At 33.8% G+C, this 20,364-nt stretch overlaps 1 protein-coding gene across 7 annotated transcripts in view; it reads right to left on the bottom strand.

Moving 5' to 3' along the window:
• LOC138705117 (CD2 antigen cytoplasmic tail-binding protein 2 homolog) overlaps window positions 1-20,364 on the bottom strand; it is a 204,877-nt gene that overhangs the window by 183,056 nt on the left and 1,457 nt on the right. The window contains exons 1-5 of one of the 7 annotated variants that reach the window (XM_069833769.1): window positions 15,263-18,732; window positions 14,994-15,139; window positions 14,029-14,124; window positions 8,873-8,995; window positions 5,045-5,246 (exon numbers count right to left, since the gene is read on the bottom strand). The exons of 2 other annotated variants lie outside the window; for them this stretch is intronic. In XM_069833769.1, coding sequence (XP_069689870.1) covers window positions 5,045-5,057 — 13 coding nt within the window. In that variant the 5' untranslated portion in view covers window positions 5,058-5,246; window positions 8,873-8,995; window positions 14,029-14,124; window positions 14,994-15,139; window positions 15,263-18,732. 4 more of the 7 variants (XR_011333623.1, XR_011333622.1, XM_069833772.1 and 1 more) reach the window with 4 other exon arrangements.

The raw sequence follows: 20,364 nt of genomic DNA, 5'->3' as shown, positions 1-20,364 counted from the left end.
ATCAAGCTTAATCAACTTCCCTTACAAAGAGCAATCAATTCACAATATCTAGGAGTCATATTTGATACCGGTAACAAATTATCTTGGAATGATCATATTAATACTGTAGTAGAAAAAGCCCAAAAGAGATTAAATCTGTTAGAAAGATTAGCTGGCTGCAAATGGGGAAGCCAGAGACGTACACTAAATTCCACATATATGTACATGAAACCTGTCCTCAAATATTGTAGTGAAATACTCATCACATGCACCCCACAACAATGAAATAAAATAGAACAATTTCAAAACCAAGCACTACGTTTAATTATAGGTGCAGTGAAATTCACACCAATAGATTCAATGAGACAACTTACTCAACAAAAACCACTGATACACGAGTTTCAAGAACAAGCAGAAATCCGGTATGAGAAATTAAACAGACTGTCTAATGCAGATTATTGGAGAAAATACAAAATCTTGCCTACTAAATTAAACACACAAGAAGGATTTATGCAGAAAGTTAAAAGATTACAAACGCATCTCATTCCCCAAACTAACATTGAAATGTCACAAATCCGACAAAATCCCTTGGAATACATAAATATTCAAACAGGAAACAACTTATTGGAACCAAACCAAACCAAACGCTCTTTTCTTAAACACATCCAAAACAACTGTTTTTCCGTTTTCACTAAGATCCAGTGGTCTTAAATCTCCTCAATCTTCTTTTAGGCCAATATTCATCATTCTGATTGTTCTTCCCAAAATTTTATTGTGAATGTCCCATATTAACCGAACAGAAGTTAAGTATTTAGGCATTACAATCGACCAACATTTACGATGGAATAAACATAGTACATATTTATGCAATAGATTACGTAAAACAATTTATATCTTTGTTATACTTCGGTCATATTTACCAGCTAATAATTTACGTCTCATTTATTTAGCTTTATTTCAATCCAGTCTTCAATATGGAATTTTAGGATGGGGAAATGATTGTAATTCTAATCTCACTCCACTAATACTTATTCAGAAAAGAATAATTAAAATATGCCTTAATAAACCAATTGCTTACTCATCCGAGCTTTTGTTCACTGATTTTAATGTTTTGAAAATTAAACAGATTTATTATATTGCCTTATTAAACTTAATACATAAAAATCGTAATAAATTCAAATTGTATCATCATAAATATGGAACTAAAAGATCCGATTTTATACGACTAGAGGAACCAAAGTGTTTCACAAGCACAGCTCTTAGCCATGGTACCTACTTTGGTCCAAGGTTATATAATAAAATAATTGAAAAATACCCGAATTTGGAATATTTTTTTATCAGAAATTTCAAAAGTAGCGTTAGGAATTTAAGTTTTAAAGAATATATGAATGGCCATTTGTTAAAAGGGCACATGTCCATTAGGGTAAACTTTTCAGTATTAACAAAAAACTGATTTGTATCCATATTTTGCTCATTTCGCAATTACTGCACAACTCAGGACGTAGTATTTATGTTCTTGAAAATGGCCATGGACTTGAAATCTCTTAAATTTAACAAATTGGCACTTCAATTACACTTTGAAAGTCACGGATTTCTGCCCTTTTAACAAATGTTGAAAAAACTTACAAGTGATGTTAATTTTAAAGACTCATTTATTGGTTTTCTTATTTTTACAACACAGTAAACTTTTCAGTATTAACAAAAAACTGATTTTTATCCACATTTTGCTGATTTATTAAATACTGCACGACTCAGAACATAGTATTTATCTTCTTGAAATTGGCCTTGGACTTGAAATCTCTTAAATTTAACAAATTGACACTTCAGTACACTTTGAAACTCAAGGGCTTCTGCCCTTTTAACAATGTTGAAAAACTTACAAGTGATGTTAATTTTAAAGACTCATTTATGGTTTTCTTATATTTTACAAAAATATCTCTTTGTTACAATTTATTGTTTAAAGATAGTTTTTCAATATCATAATCTTCAGCAAGAACTCTAGCTGCTGGTTTCCTCACTCATAACAGGACCCTGCAAAATGTATATATATATATATAAAATTCCCGGTGACCATCTTCCACATACTGAATAATTTTTTGAAGGTCTCCTACTTTTTCCTTTTTTAAGGGCACTTTATCTATAGGATAACTTACATTCTAAGCTAGTTCAACATGTTGTTGTAGGCCAACATTAAAGGTATGTTTGACCAGACCGTTAATGAATGCCATTGCCACAATATAGCCAGGAGTATCTGAATCATAAATGAAATGATGCAGTGAAGTTATGCCAAAATGGACCCTCTCATCCCTCCGATTCAATGAACTTTCCAGGGAAATAGCTATTCTCTTATAAAACTTTGTCCACCAGTCTTTAAAGTTTAAAATAGTATAACTATCTACTTCTCTCACAGTAAATTTTTGTGTGGTGCTACTTTCTATTATTAGTTCTGTTAACTGGTGTACAGTATAAATTCTATCTGTCTTTTCCAACCTCCTCTTCACTATATTGAAATCGCGGTCACAAGGGAGATAACTATGTCCCCTTGTGGGAAAGAAGTGTTGAATTATTTTCAATTGTTTTGTGTCAGTTAATGCTACGAGTAGTCTGGAAAGAGGATGATTTTTGTTCTGTCCGACACAATTGTCACTAAACAACCGGACTACTTCAATATGAGCAGGCAAATAATGTTGTAAATAATCTAACAAATATGAATACACTTCGTCTGGACCTTTCTTGGCTTGTTCCTCATGATATAAATAGAATACAGCTTTGTTTTTCTTTATATCATGTACGCAGAACAAATTTACTGTCAATTGCCTCAGATAAAAAAGATCTTGAACTAGAACTTTTGGAAGTGAAACATTCATCATATAATCAAAAGACAGTGATAGAACATTATTGTTAAGCCCTTTTAGTTCATCCAAGAATTCTTCTCTAAGTGCAGCATGAAACTTTTTACTTTTTCTATTATGCACAGCAAGATCTGCTATAGCACAGCATTTAGCAGCATCATTAATATGTGGTGATTTGATTTTAAGTTTTAGCTCTTAACAAGTGCAACAGCAATCAACTTGTGGCTGACCAAACTTATAATTAAAATTCTCCTTGAATATTTTACAGAAGCCACTATAGCTGAGCTTAGCATCTGGATGTTTTTGTCTGAACAAGTTATACATCATTTTAATAGTCAAATCTCCACTTAGATAACGATCTACTTTTCCAGTATAGTGAGTTTCTTTTAATGGAAATGAACTTATATGTTCATGAATTTTGATTTTTATATCCACTGGAAAAGAAAAACTAACATGTTTACCTCTCCTATCAGTAAGGCTTTGTCCCTTCAGCTTTAAATTTCTGAGGCGTCTAACACTCTTAGCAGAAACAGCATATAGTGAAAGAAATGACTTCAAACATACCTGGATGGGTTGAGTACCCAATAACACATGATACTTAAAAGAGGTTCTATCTAATTTTTTTTCACCTTGTCGTAGACGATTACGTGCTATGTCTTGCACATCTATTAAACCCTGCAGAAATATGTCTTGTTCATTCTTTGTTTTAAGAGTGTAAATTTGTTTGAAGATTTCCACGTAATCATCATCTCCAATATTCTGTGTGCACTGCATTCTGCATCTACAATGATAATATTATATTATGATTATTTTGTACTTTGATGGATATAAAAATGGTGCCAATGATAAATAAAAGTTAATCATTAGCGTGTTCATAGTCTATAATATGTGCAATGGAATTATTAAAGCTAATAATAATAATAATAATAATAATAATAATAATAATAATAATAATAATAAGAAGAAGAAGAAGAAGAATAACAATACCAATAAAAAATAATATGCCTACATTCAAACCACCTAAATATAAGGACTATGCTAAGTTACTAATATTGAAATATTAAATTACCTGCAATTTTCACCGACTGTTTTGGCATCTATTTTCTTTCCAGAGTAATTTGTGTAAGCTTCTCCTTTCAGTCTTGCTTGTTTTACAACATTTCTTTTATAACTTTGAGGATTGGCTTTTCTTTTTCCTCCAAGAGAAAATTCATCTTCTTCTGTAGAACTCATGATGCTTAATGATGCTGTTCAAGGTTTGAAACTTTGAAGTTTACAACAATGCAAATTCCACACAGTGTGAGTGGGTTTTGATTGGCCTTTGATCTAACTGGTGATATTTGCTCCCAACTTAACAATACAACTAATTATTGTTTAAAAGGCAGATGTCCAGGACATCTGACTTTTTAACAATATCTCAAGATCATTACAGCATTTTTAACTTATTTGTAACTAAGATATTGCTGCCCTTTTAACATAGAATGATGTATTTACCCTTATAGTTTCATTATCTGTGAAAAAGTAAAAAAAAAACAAAAAACAAAAAAAGTGACATCTGCCCTTTTAACAAATGCCCATATTATGTTCATTTAATATGTGTATGTATTTGTATGATTTAAATTGTTAAAAATGGAATTGTGTTTTTAAAGTTAATTTATTCCTATAATTTTTTTTTCCTTGACCCACTTTGTGTCAAATAATTATCTCTATTTGTGTTAAGTACGAGTATGTGTTTAGAACTCCCTGAGCACGAGTTTTTTTTACTTCTTCAGGGAAGAATTAAGACTGTATTTTTGTACATGTTATTTTACTAACAATAAACAACAATAAACAATTGTTAAAAAAATACAAATCCAAATGTAGCAAAACAATTAACATTAGAAACAATTAATAGCAAATATCGTTGTGAAACTTGGCTTCACATTTACAGTGATTCATCTTTATAAAACGATTTTGATGCTGCAGGAGCTGGAGGAACTTGTAAATTTTTCTCCTTCTATAAAGAAGTCAGGAAGGACTCCACAAACTGTGATGGAGGAGTTGAAGCTGTATGCACTATTCTAACCAAACTACTTCAAATAAAAAATAAATTGTAAATTTTTTTCCTTCTATAAAGAAGTCAGGAAGAACTCCACAAACTTTGATGGAGGAGTTGAAGCTGTATGCACTATTCTAATCAAACTACTTCAAATAAAAAAATAAATTTTCCAAACCTGTAATCTTCATTGACTCAAAAGCAGCTATACAAGCTACAGCTAATAATAGTTCACAGAAAACTGACACAACTTCTCAGTGCTGCACCCTCATCAAGAAGCTCCAAAAACTGGCAAGAAAATAGTTCTGCAATAGGTTCCAGTGCACTGCGGCTATACAGGTAATCAATTGGTGGGTCAACTGGCTGCAAAAGGCTGCACCCTAATAGAAAAACATATTACTGAAAAATCATTTATTTCTGTCATATTAAATAAAAAATTTCAATACAAACAACAATTTTTGAACAGAATAAAGGAATCGGCTAAAGATAACTCATGGGAACCCCTCCTCCAAAATTTAAAGATCATCCCTGAAGAACCAAGAAATTCAGCACTGATAGCCTTCCGTCTTCTGACCGGGCATGATTGTTTGGCAGCTCATTTATATATAATTGGCATCTCCATCTCACCCAATTGTGTGTTATGTGGAAAGGACGTAATCATGGATAAGCACCACCTGGAAAATTGAGAAGCCTTGCCTGTTCACCTCAACACCACGGAAAAATATTCGACTGCAAGACGGCTGATGGCTTCATTGCCATTATAGCAGAACTTTGGCTACCTACCAACCAACCAACCAACCTTACTTACTTACTTGCTTACTTACTTACTTACTGGCTTTTAAGGAACCCGGAGGTTCATTGCCGTCCTGACATAAGCCCGCCATTGGTCCCTATCCTGAGCAAGATTAATCCATTCTGTATAATCATATCCCACCTCCCTCAAATCCATTTTAATATTATCCTCCCATCTACGTCTCGGCCTTCCCAAAGGTCTTTTTCCCTCCGGCCTCCCAACTAACACTCTATATGTATTTCTGGATTCGCCCATACGTGCTACGTGCCCTGCCCATCTCAAACGTCTGGATTTAATGTTCCTAATTACGGCAGGTGAAGAATACAATGCGTGCAGTTCTGTGTTGTGTAACTTTCTCCATTCTCCTGTAACTTCATCCCTCTTAGCCCCAAATATTTTCCTAAGCACCTTATTCTCAAACACCCTTAACCTATGTTCCTCTCTCAAAGTGAGAGTCCAAGTTTCACAACCATAAAGAACAACCGGTAATATAACTGTTTTATAAATTCTAACTTTCAGATTTTTTGACAGCAGACTGGATGATAAAAGCTTCTCAACCGAATAATAACAGGCATTTCCCATATTTATTCTGTGTTTAATTTCCTCCCGACCATATTGGTGTTCTCTGAATGAGCTGCGTTTTGAGTATTAGTTTAATCAAAAGTGAATATGTGTTGTGTATTGCATATTAATTTTGTGTAAAATGACACATTGAAGTCATTATTTGTACAATTAAAAGAGAAACTGTTTCCAAGTTGGACATATGAAACAAAATGAGCTTACAAAGACAGAAGATCGACACCGAATTTACATATTAAAAAAAGCACATGGAGGAAAACAAAATATAAATTTTCAATTTTCATGGTATGAGAAATATCCTTCGCTAAGAGTGTTATGAGACATATCGTCGTTGTTCCTGCAATAACTCCTATGTGACATATTTATCGATTTTCAGGTTTTTGCTCTATTAAATAACTTAAATAGTGATACAGCAAACAATAAAATCTCCTATATGCAATTATATTTCTTTGTTTCGAAAATTAGGAATTCACAGTCTCCTATGTACGGCTGCCATAGGATGAATAAATGTGTTTTTTCTTCCTACTGAAAACTTTTATATTTTGCACATAGGAGTTATTGCAGGAACAACAACGATATATCTGTATTCTCTTCTGGGGTGAAAATGAGTGGACCTCATCTTCTTGAGGGGTCTGTCACAAAAACAAATGATAGAAAATCCGAGAATCTTCTGCTTTATAAAAATATATAAAGAAAGCAAATTTTTTCAGCTTAGGTACCCAGTATTTATACCTTAGCTTCATCACTGGTATGTAGAGCCCGGATTTTATGTAATTACATATTTTGTTCCTATATATGTAGCTATAAGGAAAGCTAAAATGTCGGCGAATCATATCAAAGGGATAATTATTCCAAAGGTTTAAGTTACTTATTTTTAACATTTTGGTGCATAATAAATATTTTGGAATATTTTACATATTTTGAAAAAATACACATTTTTTTCACCAATTTTCCCTCTACTTAATTCTTAAGTTATACATTTTAAAATTGTCTTGATAAAAACTCAACACACTAGAACAATATGAAATATACAGACACACTAAAACACAGCCAGATCAAATTCTCAACACACAGATCAATTTCAGAACACACACACTATTTGACACCACATTTCAACAATTTTCACTTATCGAACGCACCCACACAACAGGCAGCGAAGTTCAAGATGACGCCAAGATCTAGTAGGCTCTGAGGATGGTGTGAAGAAGCACCGAAACAGCTGTAAGCCGCACATGCTTACACAATTAACACGAATAAGATCGCAATCTAATCAATTATTTAGTTTTAAAATTGTCTATAAAGCTTATTTCTTTGTCTCTAGTGCGTAAATATAATTTAATAATTGAAAATAATAACGTATTCTGTGAAAAAATGGACATCTGTTTGCAATGCTAATAGTGTGTATATCCCTTAAGAAGTAACGGTAAAGTAGGAACAAATACCACTGCGAAGGGTGGGTCATTGTACTGCTAACGCGATGAAGGAAAAAGTGAAAGTTACCCTGTGGATATGACCATTTCGCACAAACATCGTCAATCAGATTGCTCTAAAAGAAAACAATAGTTTTTTCTGTTTTCTTAAGAAGCTTATTTTGACCTCAGGTGATACAAATAGCTAGTCTACTGCTATTCGCATCCAAGCTTAAAGACCGGATTTCAATTGACGATTCCTTTACTACGATGATAAAATCGTGCTGTGCAAAGTTTGTGACACGCATTGGGTACTCCATGAAGTCACAATTAGAACAGCATTTAGAAACTGAACTTCACATGAGAAATAAAAGTCGTGCTCCGTCGAAAAGAAAGAAGTTCTTCTTATACAAGTGGTGCTGAAACATTCTTCGTCTTGTACCAGTGAATTTAATAAAAATTTGTGCATGGCAATGGTTGCTGCAAACATACCATGGTATAAACTTGGAGTTCAAAAGTTTCAAGCTTTCCTACGCAAATACTACAACTTCAATATTTCGCATGAATCAACGCTCCATAAAAATTATTTGAACTCCTGCTACTCTGACACAATGGAAACAATTAGTGCTGAACTTGATGATTCCTACTTATGGGTTGCCACTGACGAGACGATCAATGACAGCAGAAAATATGGAAAAATATTTAATTATTAATTGCGCCACCAAACAATAATTAATTGACGTTGGACCACATGTGCACCTGTAATTTTTCATTAGTGTGCAAAAATATATCTAATAAAGTTTAATTTTTAAATTACATATTTTTTTATTTATTACATATTTATCTACATATTTTGCCATTTTTAGCCACATATTTATGTACATATTTCTCATTTTCATATTACATAAAATCCTGCTCTACTGATATGTGTGTCAATTTATTATTGTGTACTAAAAGGAAGGTGGGTATAAAGCAGATAATAATAACACATACTTATTTCCTTGTGGAAGTGGAATAAAATAAAGTTCTTAATGGAAAGCTTACAGTCCCAAAGCTGATATGAATATATCTTCTCTACAAAGTAAAGAAGTATGTGTTTAAAAATTGATTTCAATAAATGTTTATCATATGAAGATCCAGTGTTATAACAATTATAAAAAGTCTGTCAGCAACATACATTTTGATTTATGTAATTTATGTATACTAAAGTATTACCGGTACTTACTTTCAATACCGGTACTTTTCTCAATCTTAGAATCTCCTTGTTTTCCTTAGCAAGACTGTTGTGCAGAATATCTTGTAGGAGATCCTACTTTGAATCAGATAACTGCAATGCACCACTCGGCAGCTATGAATAAAAAAAGAAACCAGTAATAATTATGCTGGAAAGAGTATGAGGCGTTGTGGATACTTTGTATTAGGAGCAAACTTGAAATCGTGATTCTTTGTTGAGTTCACCCTACTATACGCAATGCCTCATATATTCCATTGCTTTTTTAAATCAATTTTCTGTATTTTTCCTTATACAGAGTGAACCGTAAGTAATGTCATTAATTTCTCGTTCTCGTTCTGCAAAAGAATTTTACAATCTAGCAGGATAGAAATGGGGATCCTCTAGGAATACTTTGAACACTACATACAAAATGTTTATACAGCCAGTGCTGACATACTGCTGAGAAATTTTAATTACTTCAACTTCCATAAACGAAGTAGAATATGTTCAAAACCAGGCTCTCAGGCTCTTTACTGGTGGAATCAAAACACCTCCAATAGATTCTATAAGATTTCTCACTAATATTAACAGCGTCAAAATGACAATAGAAGAAAAAGCACTAGTTCAATATGAAAAACTTATCAGATTACCAGGAAACAATTGGCATTCATACAGTCCTCTCTGTAGATTGAAAACTCAAGAAAGTTTCATATCCATTGTTCAAGAATTAAAACAGAAAATCAATATCCCGAATTTAAAAGAAAACTTACAAATTAAACCAAACTCTTTAACTCTATTAAATATAGAATATAATCTAAATTTAACAGAAGAAATACTGAAATCAGAAGTGAACACTGAAATAATGAAGCAATTGTCTTTAGAGACACTTAATATTAGGTACCCTCCATAAAACTGGCTTCATTTATACACCAATGGATCCTTGATCTCCAGAGAACAAGGTGCCGGTGCAGGTGTTACGTGCTGTCTCTTCTCATTTTATAGTTCTCTTGGGTATGGAACAACAAGTTTTGGTGGAGAAATCATTGCAATAAGTGAAGGTCTCAGGAATCTTCTATGCCACATCAATAAATTTAAGAATGTAGTTATATTGTCAGACTCCAAAGCAGCTATTCTATCAATAATCTCTAAACACACACCTTCATCTCAAACAGCAGAAATAACTAAAATCCTCTCTCAATTAATATCACTCAATAAAAGAACTGTATTCCAATGGATACCATCCCATTGTGGAATCCTGGAAAACGAGAATGCAGATGCTTTAGCAAAGAAGGGCAGCACTGCTATTTACAGACCTGTTACTAAATCTAAATATTACTTTGTGAAAAGATTTATTACATCTACATACTTAGACTTCAACAAACAAAATTTGATAACACAATCTCAAGGGAAAAAAATGGAACTCTGTGCATCATAATCCACAGTTAATTCCCGATTTACCACGAAAATCGTCTGTAGCTGCATTTAGATTGGCAACAGGCCATGATTGTTTGGCCAAACACCTGCATAGAATTGGAATATATCAGTCCACTAACTGCCCATTGTGCAACTCAAGCCAAGAAATGGATTCGGAACACCTCAAAATCTGTGCTTCAGTGGCTGACCATGATAATATCTTTGAAAAATATTGGAGTGCAAGAGGTCAAATGACTTTATTGTCAAACGCCTGGCATTAGAATACAACAACAAGAATCTTACATTTATCCAGATTCAATTTCTGCACATTTAAAGAACAAAACTAAAATTCTTTCAATCATTCATTATCATAATTCATTGCCCTCTTAAATTGACTGAGCATACTGGGAATTAAATCAGTGCCTTTCCCAAAACATGCTATGAAATGTTTCATATAAAACAATTTTTATCTCCAAAAGGAAGCAAAAACGAGCAAAATTGTATTAAACTGCTTTGTTTGAAATACCTCAAACAACTCCCTGAAATTAATGATAGTACTTACGGTTCACTCTGTGAATATTAAGCTCTAGTAGACTCACTGTATCATTTAATGATATTGAAATGAATATCTGTTCCCTGTGTTTCTTTTGGTCAGTAACAGGTTGGAAGGATATTAATAGAGCCTACTTTCAGATCTCCTATATGTTTAAGCCAGAAAATTTATAGTAAAGCAATTCTTATTTCTTTTAACGTGTATGAGTTCTGTTCAACACTAGGTAATATAGAAATTTGGTCGATACATTTTCAGGCCAGTTTTGTCGTGCATATAATTTCTAAACTACACGACACATTCCAATAAAGTAAATGGAGACCGACAGAAGGATAAATGTATCCAACATATCATTGAGTTGGAGTGAGTGACATTATCTATCTTCACTGCGGTAAAGGGGAAGTTTAGGCACGAATTGGCAGGTCCCATAGTAGCCTTGGCAGTGTAACTCGAGAATGCAAAGCGATAGAACATTTACAATTGAGATGCATTTTTGCTAAACTCAATCGATGCACAAAACTACTTTTCTCAGAAAACGAGTTTTATTGTATACACAGTTTATGTTGTGGGAAGGAGATATTTCTAATCATCCTCTACGCACGGTATGAACCGAGTTGTGCAAAATCTAACTGCATGGGTGATACAGAAGCTAAACACCATATGATTGTGATATATAACTCATTTTCGCAAAATTTTGCATCTATCGAGTTTAGCAAAAATGCTCCTCAATTGTGTAAATGATTCGTAACGAACCAGGCTACAATTCCAATTGAGAAACAATCAATAGTCGACAAGTTAAATTGAAAAAATTCCGAAGTGCAATTGAATGAAGAGAAAAAATTCACAATGTCGAGACATATGCAGCACAAAGGGGAGTGGGAGTACAAGCAATGGGTAGCAAACGATACAGTACAATGGTTAATGTAGCAACCGACATATTTACTTTCAATGCATACAAGGTTGGGACAGAATTTCATGTAACTACTAAAACGTTGAATTATATGACAAACAAAAATCTTTATCCCTCACCATCTGTTGTACATGATTAGCTAAGAACTGCAGACCTGCCATTAAAAAAAAAAAACAATCCAAGCATCCCTGCTTTGTAAATATTGATATTGTAATGGTATGTGTATGAATGATTTGTCTTTGTAATCCGGCAGGATGTAATGACATGTATGAGTGCTGTTTATTTATAATTTTAGAGCATGTGCATTCAGAAAAGGATTTTCGATGTGGTAAATTCTTATATGTTTTCTTCTTTCTACGCGCATGCGTCGATGGCCCTTTGGCCGCCAGTTCGATGGTGCAGACTGAGTCAGTCTGTAGTTGACTAGAGCTGGAGCCATCAGCTCAGACTGGAAAGGCTTGGTGTCCGTGTTTGGGAACCATAGGCCTATATCTCAACCTATGATGTGAAGGTAAACTGGCCACTGTACTTGGGTTTTTCTCTAAAACTAATTAAATTATAGCCCACCGAGTTTTTCTTTTGTGTATATTGTGGGATTTTGGTGAAATTATTTAAATTCTAAAAGATGTTTTCCTTTCCCTTTGAAGATTGGCCGTGGCACTTAAAGATTTTGCTAGGCTGAAACGAATCCACATCGTCAGTCTGCGTGCTGTAATGATTAGTTAAGATTGTGATTTATTCTGATAGAATAACAAAGATCATGAGCTGATTATATATAGATATGAGATGAATAATGTTGAATGACTGAATTTTAATTTTATTGTTATTGTTAAAATAAATTCTCAGTGTCAGTTTAATGTTGCTCAAAAACAAACACAATTTTGTACATTTAGCTTGTCTAATTTTTCAACATTATGAAACTGGTTTAATCAAAGGTTTTGAGGTTTAAAGAGAATTGTTGGTTTAAGGTTGAGTTTACTTAGTGAAAAATAAAGTTTTGATACAAATTGCATATTTCGTAGCGTAAGAATTTATTATAATCTTTGGTAGAAAAAGATAACTTCAGTACCATGTTACCGTAATATCACTCATCACCTGGCAATCCTGTGTGTAGCTACATGTCGTCTTTGTTCCTGCAATAACTCCTATGTGACATATTTATCGATTTTCAGGTTTTTTTCTAGTGATACAGCAAGTAATAAAATCTCCTATATGTAATTATATTTCTTCCTTTCGAAAATGTAAGAATTCACAACCCCCTATCTACGATGATGAATAAATGCGTTTTTCCCCCTACTGAAAAATTGTGTATTTTGCACATAGGAGCTATTGTAGAAACAACGACGATATAAGTCACTCAGCAGTCCTAGTATAATGGCAGTTGACATTGGGTCTATACTTCAACGTATATGCCTAACTTGGAGTCAGGCCATAAAGGGAAACATTGAGGGAAGAGAATTCGATCCGGTGCTGTGGATTGAATTCGGCATAGCTCAGTGGTCAGAGCACGTCAACTTATATGCCTAACTTGGAGTCAGGCCATAAAGGGAAACACTGAAGGAGGAGAATTCGATCCTGTGCTGTGAATTGAATTCAGCATAGCTGAGTGGTCAGAGAACTTGGTACGTAGAACCAAGGACCCGAGTTCGATCCCCAACACCGGAGCGAATTTTTCTCCTCAAATATTAATAATGAATTTACTTTGATTGATATATTTTGAATTTTAAGGTCATTTCAAAGGTCAGTTTAATAATATATGAGGTGTCACTGTATAAGGATCATGTGCAGAGACTAAGTAGAAGGCAGAGAATAGGAAAGATTTGAGAATGCTGGGTTTGCAGTGAAAGGCCTGCCTTTGGGCAGAACACGTGTGTGTGTACGTGTGTGTGTGTGTGTGTGTGTGTGTGTGTGTGTGCGTGCGTGCGTGCGTGTATTTTGAGAAGCCTCTTACAAATCCTAAGGAATTGAAATGAGAGAAATTTTAGCAGTCTATATATATTTTTGGGCAGGCTGAAAACAAACCATCATCTTTCTTATCATTCATCTCGGGGAAGGATTACAGCAAAGAGAGAAAATACTGCAATGGAAGAAAACTGGATTTGCAAGAATTTTACAATGGACAAATATTTAACATACCTTTCTGTATAATGGCAAAGAACATCATTTTCATGACATTTTTATTTCATATTTGGAATTACGTTGGTAATTTTAATATTCTAATTACACAACTTAATACAACATTAGCCAACATTTTAAGAACTTTAATTGAGTCACATTGCAAAATGTTGGTCATACCTGAGTATATTCATCAGAAGTCAATATCCGGTCACTGTTATCTGGTATTTCATGAGAAGTCCCGGTACATGAAGTATGATGTTCAAGATTAGGTTTCTGAAAATATACAGAATTTGATATTATAAATTTAATAAGAATAATTATAATACTCATTGGTCATTCCACAAAAAGTATTTCACATCTAGGTCTACAATATCTTTTTAATAGATATTATTGATAACTGATTAAATGACGATTTTACTAGTGTTAATTATGTAAGCATGTGTGGCTTACAGCTGTTTCGGTGTTACTTGACACCATCCTCAGAGCCTACTAGATCTCGACATTATCTCAACTTCGCTGCCTGTTGTGTGGGTGCGTTCATGTGATGAAGAGTTGTGTTAAATAGTGTGTGTGTTCTGAAATTGATCTGTGTGTTGAGAATTTGATTAGGGTGTGTTTTAGTGTGTCTGTATATTTCATATTGTTCTAGTGTGTTAGGTTTTGGTTTTTGGGTTGTATGTGTAGGATTTCCATGTCTGTATTTATGTTATTGTATGTGTGGTTGGCGTTAGTTACGTGTTCGGCATATGTAGATGTATTATGTCCTCTGGTTGTTTAATGTGTTCTTCTCAGATATAACTGTATTACATAATATTTTATTATTTGCAACAGGTTTTTCCTTATATGACTATGTAATAAGTTCAGATAATACAATGGAAAAATATGCCAAATATAGATTTAGAAACAAAATGAGACTGGTTGGTATCAGGATTATTACAACAATAAAAAGAAATAAATTACACCAACCAGGATGACTACAACAACAATAATAATAAATAAATTGTATCTTGTAGTGAGAAAAAGCATATGTTTATTTGTTAGTCAAATGTAGCTCTATTTTCTAAGATGTCTGGTACCAGTATATCTAGTTCATTGACTTTGTACATATTGACTTTTCTCTTGACCAATTTCAGTACTGGTACCTATTGCGTTGGCAGTATAATAGGTCCTCCTTTAAGAACTCTTCCCACCCCCACGTTCAATAGTAGAATGCACAGAGTCAATCTCATTCTGGGTATGCCCTGATTAAAAATTTCTGTGCTATGACCACGGAAAGGAAGTTCATGCCCTGAAAACATGAAGAATATGTATGCATTTATGCCGTAAAAATAGATAAATATGCTACAAAATATGCATTATCAGTCTGAGATTATTTTAACAGAATAATAAGGTACCGGTATAGGTAACTTACGTTTAGTCTATGGATTTTGAAGTGGTTGTCTCACTGCTGAATGCTCCATTTATGCTGTTACAGTTCACAACTAAGCAGTGACGTATGTTTTCTGTTGTCATTCTTCGCCTGTTGTCTCTCAGTATAGCTTTGTAGCGTGAAAAACTTCGTTCTACGTCACAAGAAGAGGGGCTTGCACAAAAGCTGGGAGCTGTTCTATAGAAAATTTTCTTGGTTTTTGGGGTGTTTTTCCTTCAAGAATATCTTGAATTTCTTTAAGTTGATAATAACCAGGGTTTTTGGAAAGAATATTTGCTGTTTTCTCGTTCACTTTATCTCCTACATTTCCTAGAACTGATGTTAAACTGGACATTGTTCTATCGAAATCTGCTAAAGACTGCAGTAAAGGAATACCAATTGCTAACTTGAGAGGCTCTCTATGAGGGCGTCATCGTTACATTCAAAATTCATAAACATAAATTAGTCGTGTTTACGAGGTTACACACTTTTGAAAAGGAGGGAAAGACTAATAAACATACATAATATGCAGTTTCCCTGCATAAATATTAAAATATGATGTTTTATAAATAAAGGCAAAATATGCACTTTTATGCACAATAAAAGTAATATCATTGTATTCGGAAATTTGTGATTCATGTAGATAATCTTTCAGCATATTCACACAACAATAGAGAACAAATATGCAAGTGCATGAAATTCCTTTCCCTAGTTATGACATTATATGACTCAGGTTAGTTACGCAGTACAAAAGCAATGAGGCAATGGATTTGTTCTTGTTTTGTCCACCACAATTGTCTAAAAATAAAATTACCTGGTTTTTTACTGTGTTGGGCAAAGAAGTAAGAAATTTATAGAGACATGTGTCAATCTGATTTGAACCTCTTTTGGCCAAGCCCTTATATCAAAAATAACAATGGCCCTGGCTGTCTGTGATGTCATTCATATATATATATATATATATATATATATATATAAATCCCCCCCCCCCGCTGTTATTTATACTTGCTTTAACATCTTTGGTGACATCACGGGTTAATCTTCTGGGTGAAATCCGAAGGCCTGTGTACTATTGTTGAGACTAGTTCTATTGTTGTGAACTAGATGGCGACTGTATATGTATTACTGATTTGTTATGAATACGATTTAGGTGATGAATGAGGCCGGTGATTTTCAAAGACATTGTGGCCCGAATTTCCTAGCATTTGGCTTACGTTTGAGGGAAAACCCTGAAAAACCTCAACCAGGAAATTCAACCCGACCAGGAATCGAACCCGGGCCCTCTGCGTAAGAGACCAGCATGCTGACCCCTACACCACAGAGCCGGTCATATTCATATATTGTGAGATTGTAACAGGACAGTTTTCTTTTATAGTATAAAGATGAACACTCACCACAAGATGAAATAAGTAGCCTACTACCTGAAGATCAGAGTAGCACAAAACTTTGCTTGGAGCCTGTTTTGCTGATTCAATATCTTTAGTCTTTGTAGCCCTTGATGTTTCTTTCCTTTATATCTCTACTAACTTAAATTACCCGGCGTTGCCCAGGTTTTAAATGTTGGTCTATATCTAAATAAACTGTTTGTTAGACTTATCGGAGACCTCGGCAAGGGAACTATATAAAACCAAAACGAACCATATTTATTTATGTTTTCTCCTCCCTAGTGACGAATATTAAAGAAAGTGCCACTAATATCCAAAGAAACTGACTAATCGAAATAATTCCATCTCACCTATGAATAGAGTTTTAACAACTTTAAGACCTTATGCTACAGGGATATTTAAGATATTTAACATTGTGATTGATGATAACATTTATCGTACCATGGCATTATGCATTATTAAGCCTTTCTGCCCACAATATATTTAATTTCCTTCAAGGCCAAACTACAATCTGTAATGGATGGATTCTATCAAATACATGGATTTCAGGGTGTTTTGCAGTAATGGAGACTATACTCATCAGAATTCACTCTCCTGGAGAAGGCAATGTAGAACACTACCACAACAGAAAATCATATTTTTCTATTAACGGCCAAGTCATTAGTGACCATAACTTATTAATAAGAGACGGATTAACAGTTACAGTAAAATAGGCTCTATATTATTATTGCAATATTATAATATTGTAATATTATCACAAATATTACTATAACTTATAATAATTGCTTAAAATCGAATGGCTATAATAGCAATACGTGGGATAAAAACATCATCTTCTTTCGCTTTTCCAGTTAATATTGCCACTCATATTATGTTTCGCATGAGTTTTTGACACAAATTCTTGTTAGTGCATAATTTTGGTGAATCAATATTTCGCAATAGTAGGTCTACTATGGCTATTCAATATTAAGTAAATTATGTGGTAGCAATCCTTGTAGTTTGAAAGAATTCTAGAATTCAATTGGATAAAACAGTCTGCTCACTATCTACAAAACTGCATTGAGGAATTTCATAATACGGTCCTGGACTGCGTAAAGATACTTATTGCATGAATTATTTAGTTTCAGCCTTCGTGATGTGTAACAACAATGTAATTTAATTTCGTGTAAAAATTTCCAAGGCCTCGTGAAAGTCTATGTTGAATACAAGAGACAATAATAAAGAACAATTGACTGTAGAAGATTTTGCATTTTAATATAATACATGAATATTTGACCTATTTATTTTTATTTTTTATATATTTAATTAATTTAACTTCCATTTACACAATTTTAATGTAGCCTATGTTCTTCTCCTGGTTATGAAGGTTAAATGTGCAAACTTTGGCACATATCGGTCAAAGCGTGTAGATTTGTATAGAGAATATACACACACATACATACATACATACATACATACATACATACATACATACATACATACCCACATTCAATTTTATATATTAAGATTATAACTTTCTTGCAGGTTTAATTTCTCTGTTTCTGTACCATTCTTATATGCAGTATATACACAACATTGATTTTTCTTAAGGATATAAAATATGAAGGATTAAAGTGAATTAAATACTGATCTGTAAGAACATGCACGATGATTAATATTTCAATACTACTTCGATGGTGAAGACAAAATTAATAACAACATTGTTTTTAAACAATGCAGGCAGCATTATGCTACCATTATTGTAAGTACTGCAAGGTGTGCAAAATTTAAACTCGAAGCATGGATATTTTCAGTACGAAAGTGTCACAAGTCAAAATGGAACATTGCTTTTAGCAACAGTTGAGAATGGAAAACTGTTACAACGTAAAATATAACACTTTCCAATTGAAAAAAAGACTAAATAGCATAACTTTAAAACTGTTATATGTGCATTTATGTCCTAGTAGGAAATTTTTAGAGTTGTAACTGTTACCCTCATCTAAAGATTAAGAAGATTAAAATTGAGATAAAACCTAATATTTTTACCCTTCTAGGGAGAAGATCTAAAAATATCAATATTCATGCACGTACAGAAGAATTATTGAAACACATACTTAGTGGTCAGTAATAATAATAATAATAATAATAATAATAATAATAATAATAATACATTATTAAGCGTGGCAATTGATGTTTCTATATACTCCTAATTGAACCGTTGAGCAAAGTAAACATAATATTACATTTTGTCCGAAAGAACAAGAAAAAAGTTCTTCATTCTTTACGATACAACCTCTTACTGCTTGTAGAGATAGAGTTTGTAGAGCGACATGATACTGCTACTGCTTGCCTTCAGTACATGAATGAAACACACAGCAATGTACAGTAAACTCCTCGTACCCGTTTGAATGTCTGTGATTACAAGATGTAATCACGACACCCACTTTGGTCACCGCTGTTCTAGAGGAAGAGAGGAGAGAATGCGTAACTATTTTGTATACCAACATACCTGAGTTATGTATCCCGACCCCGGTGGTCAAGCTACGAGCCCCAGAGGCCCAAAACTTAGGGTTCTAATAATTTAATATTAATATCATTATAATACACGAATAAGAATCATTCTGGCCAGACATATAGTCTGGGATTTATCGCTAAGAAAATAACTCATGACTTTAAGTCGTGCGTCTTATCGCCTCACAAGGGTACGAGTCACAGTTCACCCTAGCTGGACTCATACAGTATAGGATGACACCCCATCACAGGGTGACTGTCAATATGCAACATTATTCTGTCAGACCATGTAAGTTTGACACCAGAATTGACACGTGACCCAAGCCTGGAAGAATTGAATAAAACTGAGGGTTTTCAGCCACTCACCCTCTTTCGTTTAGCTGTCGTCGAAGTTGTAATAACTGACCAGTAGGCTTCACGTCTCAAGTCTTGGGTTCAAACCCTGACTGATTACCTAGCTGACACGTAGTTCAGTCTAAGGGAATTGTACATTTCAGAACCGGCTATACAGGATTGAAAATAAACCAAGTATCATAAAACCTGGCTTCTCATTTCGGTTGAATAAGATATCACACAGCGCGAAGTGAATCAATGGAACCGTGGCTTCAAGTTCGCGATATACAGTACAAATACTTGTTAAGCTGCAAAACTTAACTCCTGTACCTGCTCTGTGACGTCACATATACTTTGTATCAGACAACCTCATTCCAGTTTATAGGTAGCTGAATTACAAAGCTTAATTATTATTATGGGGTGTATACAGCAGTAGCGGCTCGTACCTGAAAAAGTAGGTGAAGCACAAAATTGTTGCAAAGTTTTCAAAGCCCATGTAGGCTAGTTGTATTGATAATCGGAACTCTATGTAACTAAAGTAATTCCCTCCCATAAATTCCCATGATATTCAATCGTGAAAGTGATTTCATTGCATTTATTTCTGCCAGTTATCAATGCACTTACCGGTACATATAAATTAAGATATGGAGAGTCCACTGCAAGAATGATGGATGTCATTTGGAATACATTCTTCAGGAGAAACAATTGAAAGTTTGAAATGCTTAGCGCTCAAAGCTTAACTATGATTTTCCGATCATTACTGGACAATGACTATCAATGTTAATGCCATATAACTCTCTATGTATATTCTGTATGTCTTAAGCTATGCATTGACAGTCTTGTTTCATTTTCGAAAAGAAAGTAACATCCATCATTCTTGCAGTGGACTCTTCATAT

Source organism: Periplaneta americana, chromosome 8, assembly GCF_040183065.1.
Source record: "Periplaneta americana isolate PAMFEO1 chromosome 8, P.americana_PAMFEO1_priV1, whole genome shotgun sequence".
In the NCBI taxonomy this organism is placed as follows: Eukaryota; Metazoa; Arthropoda; class Insecta; order Blattodea; family Blattidae; genus Periplaneta; species Periplaneta americana.
Note: the sequence above shows the minus strand (reverse complement) of the source record. Positions and strands in the feature narration are given on the sequence as shown.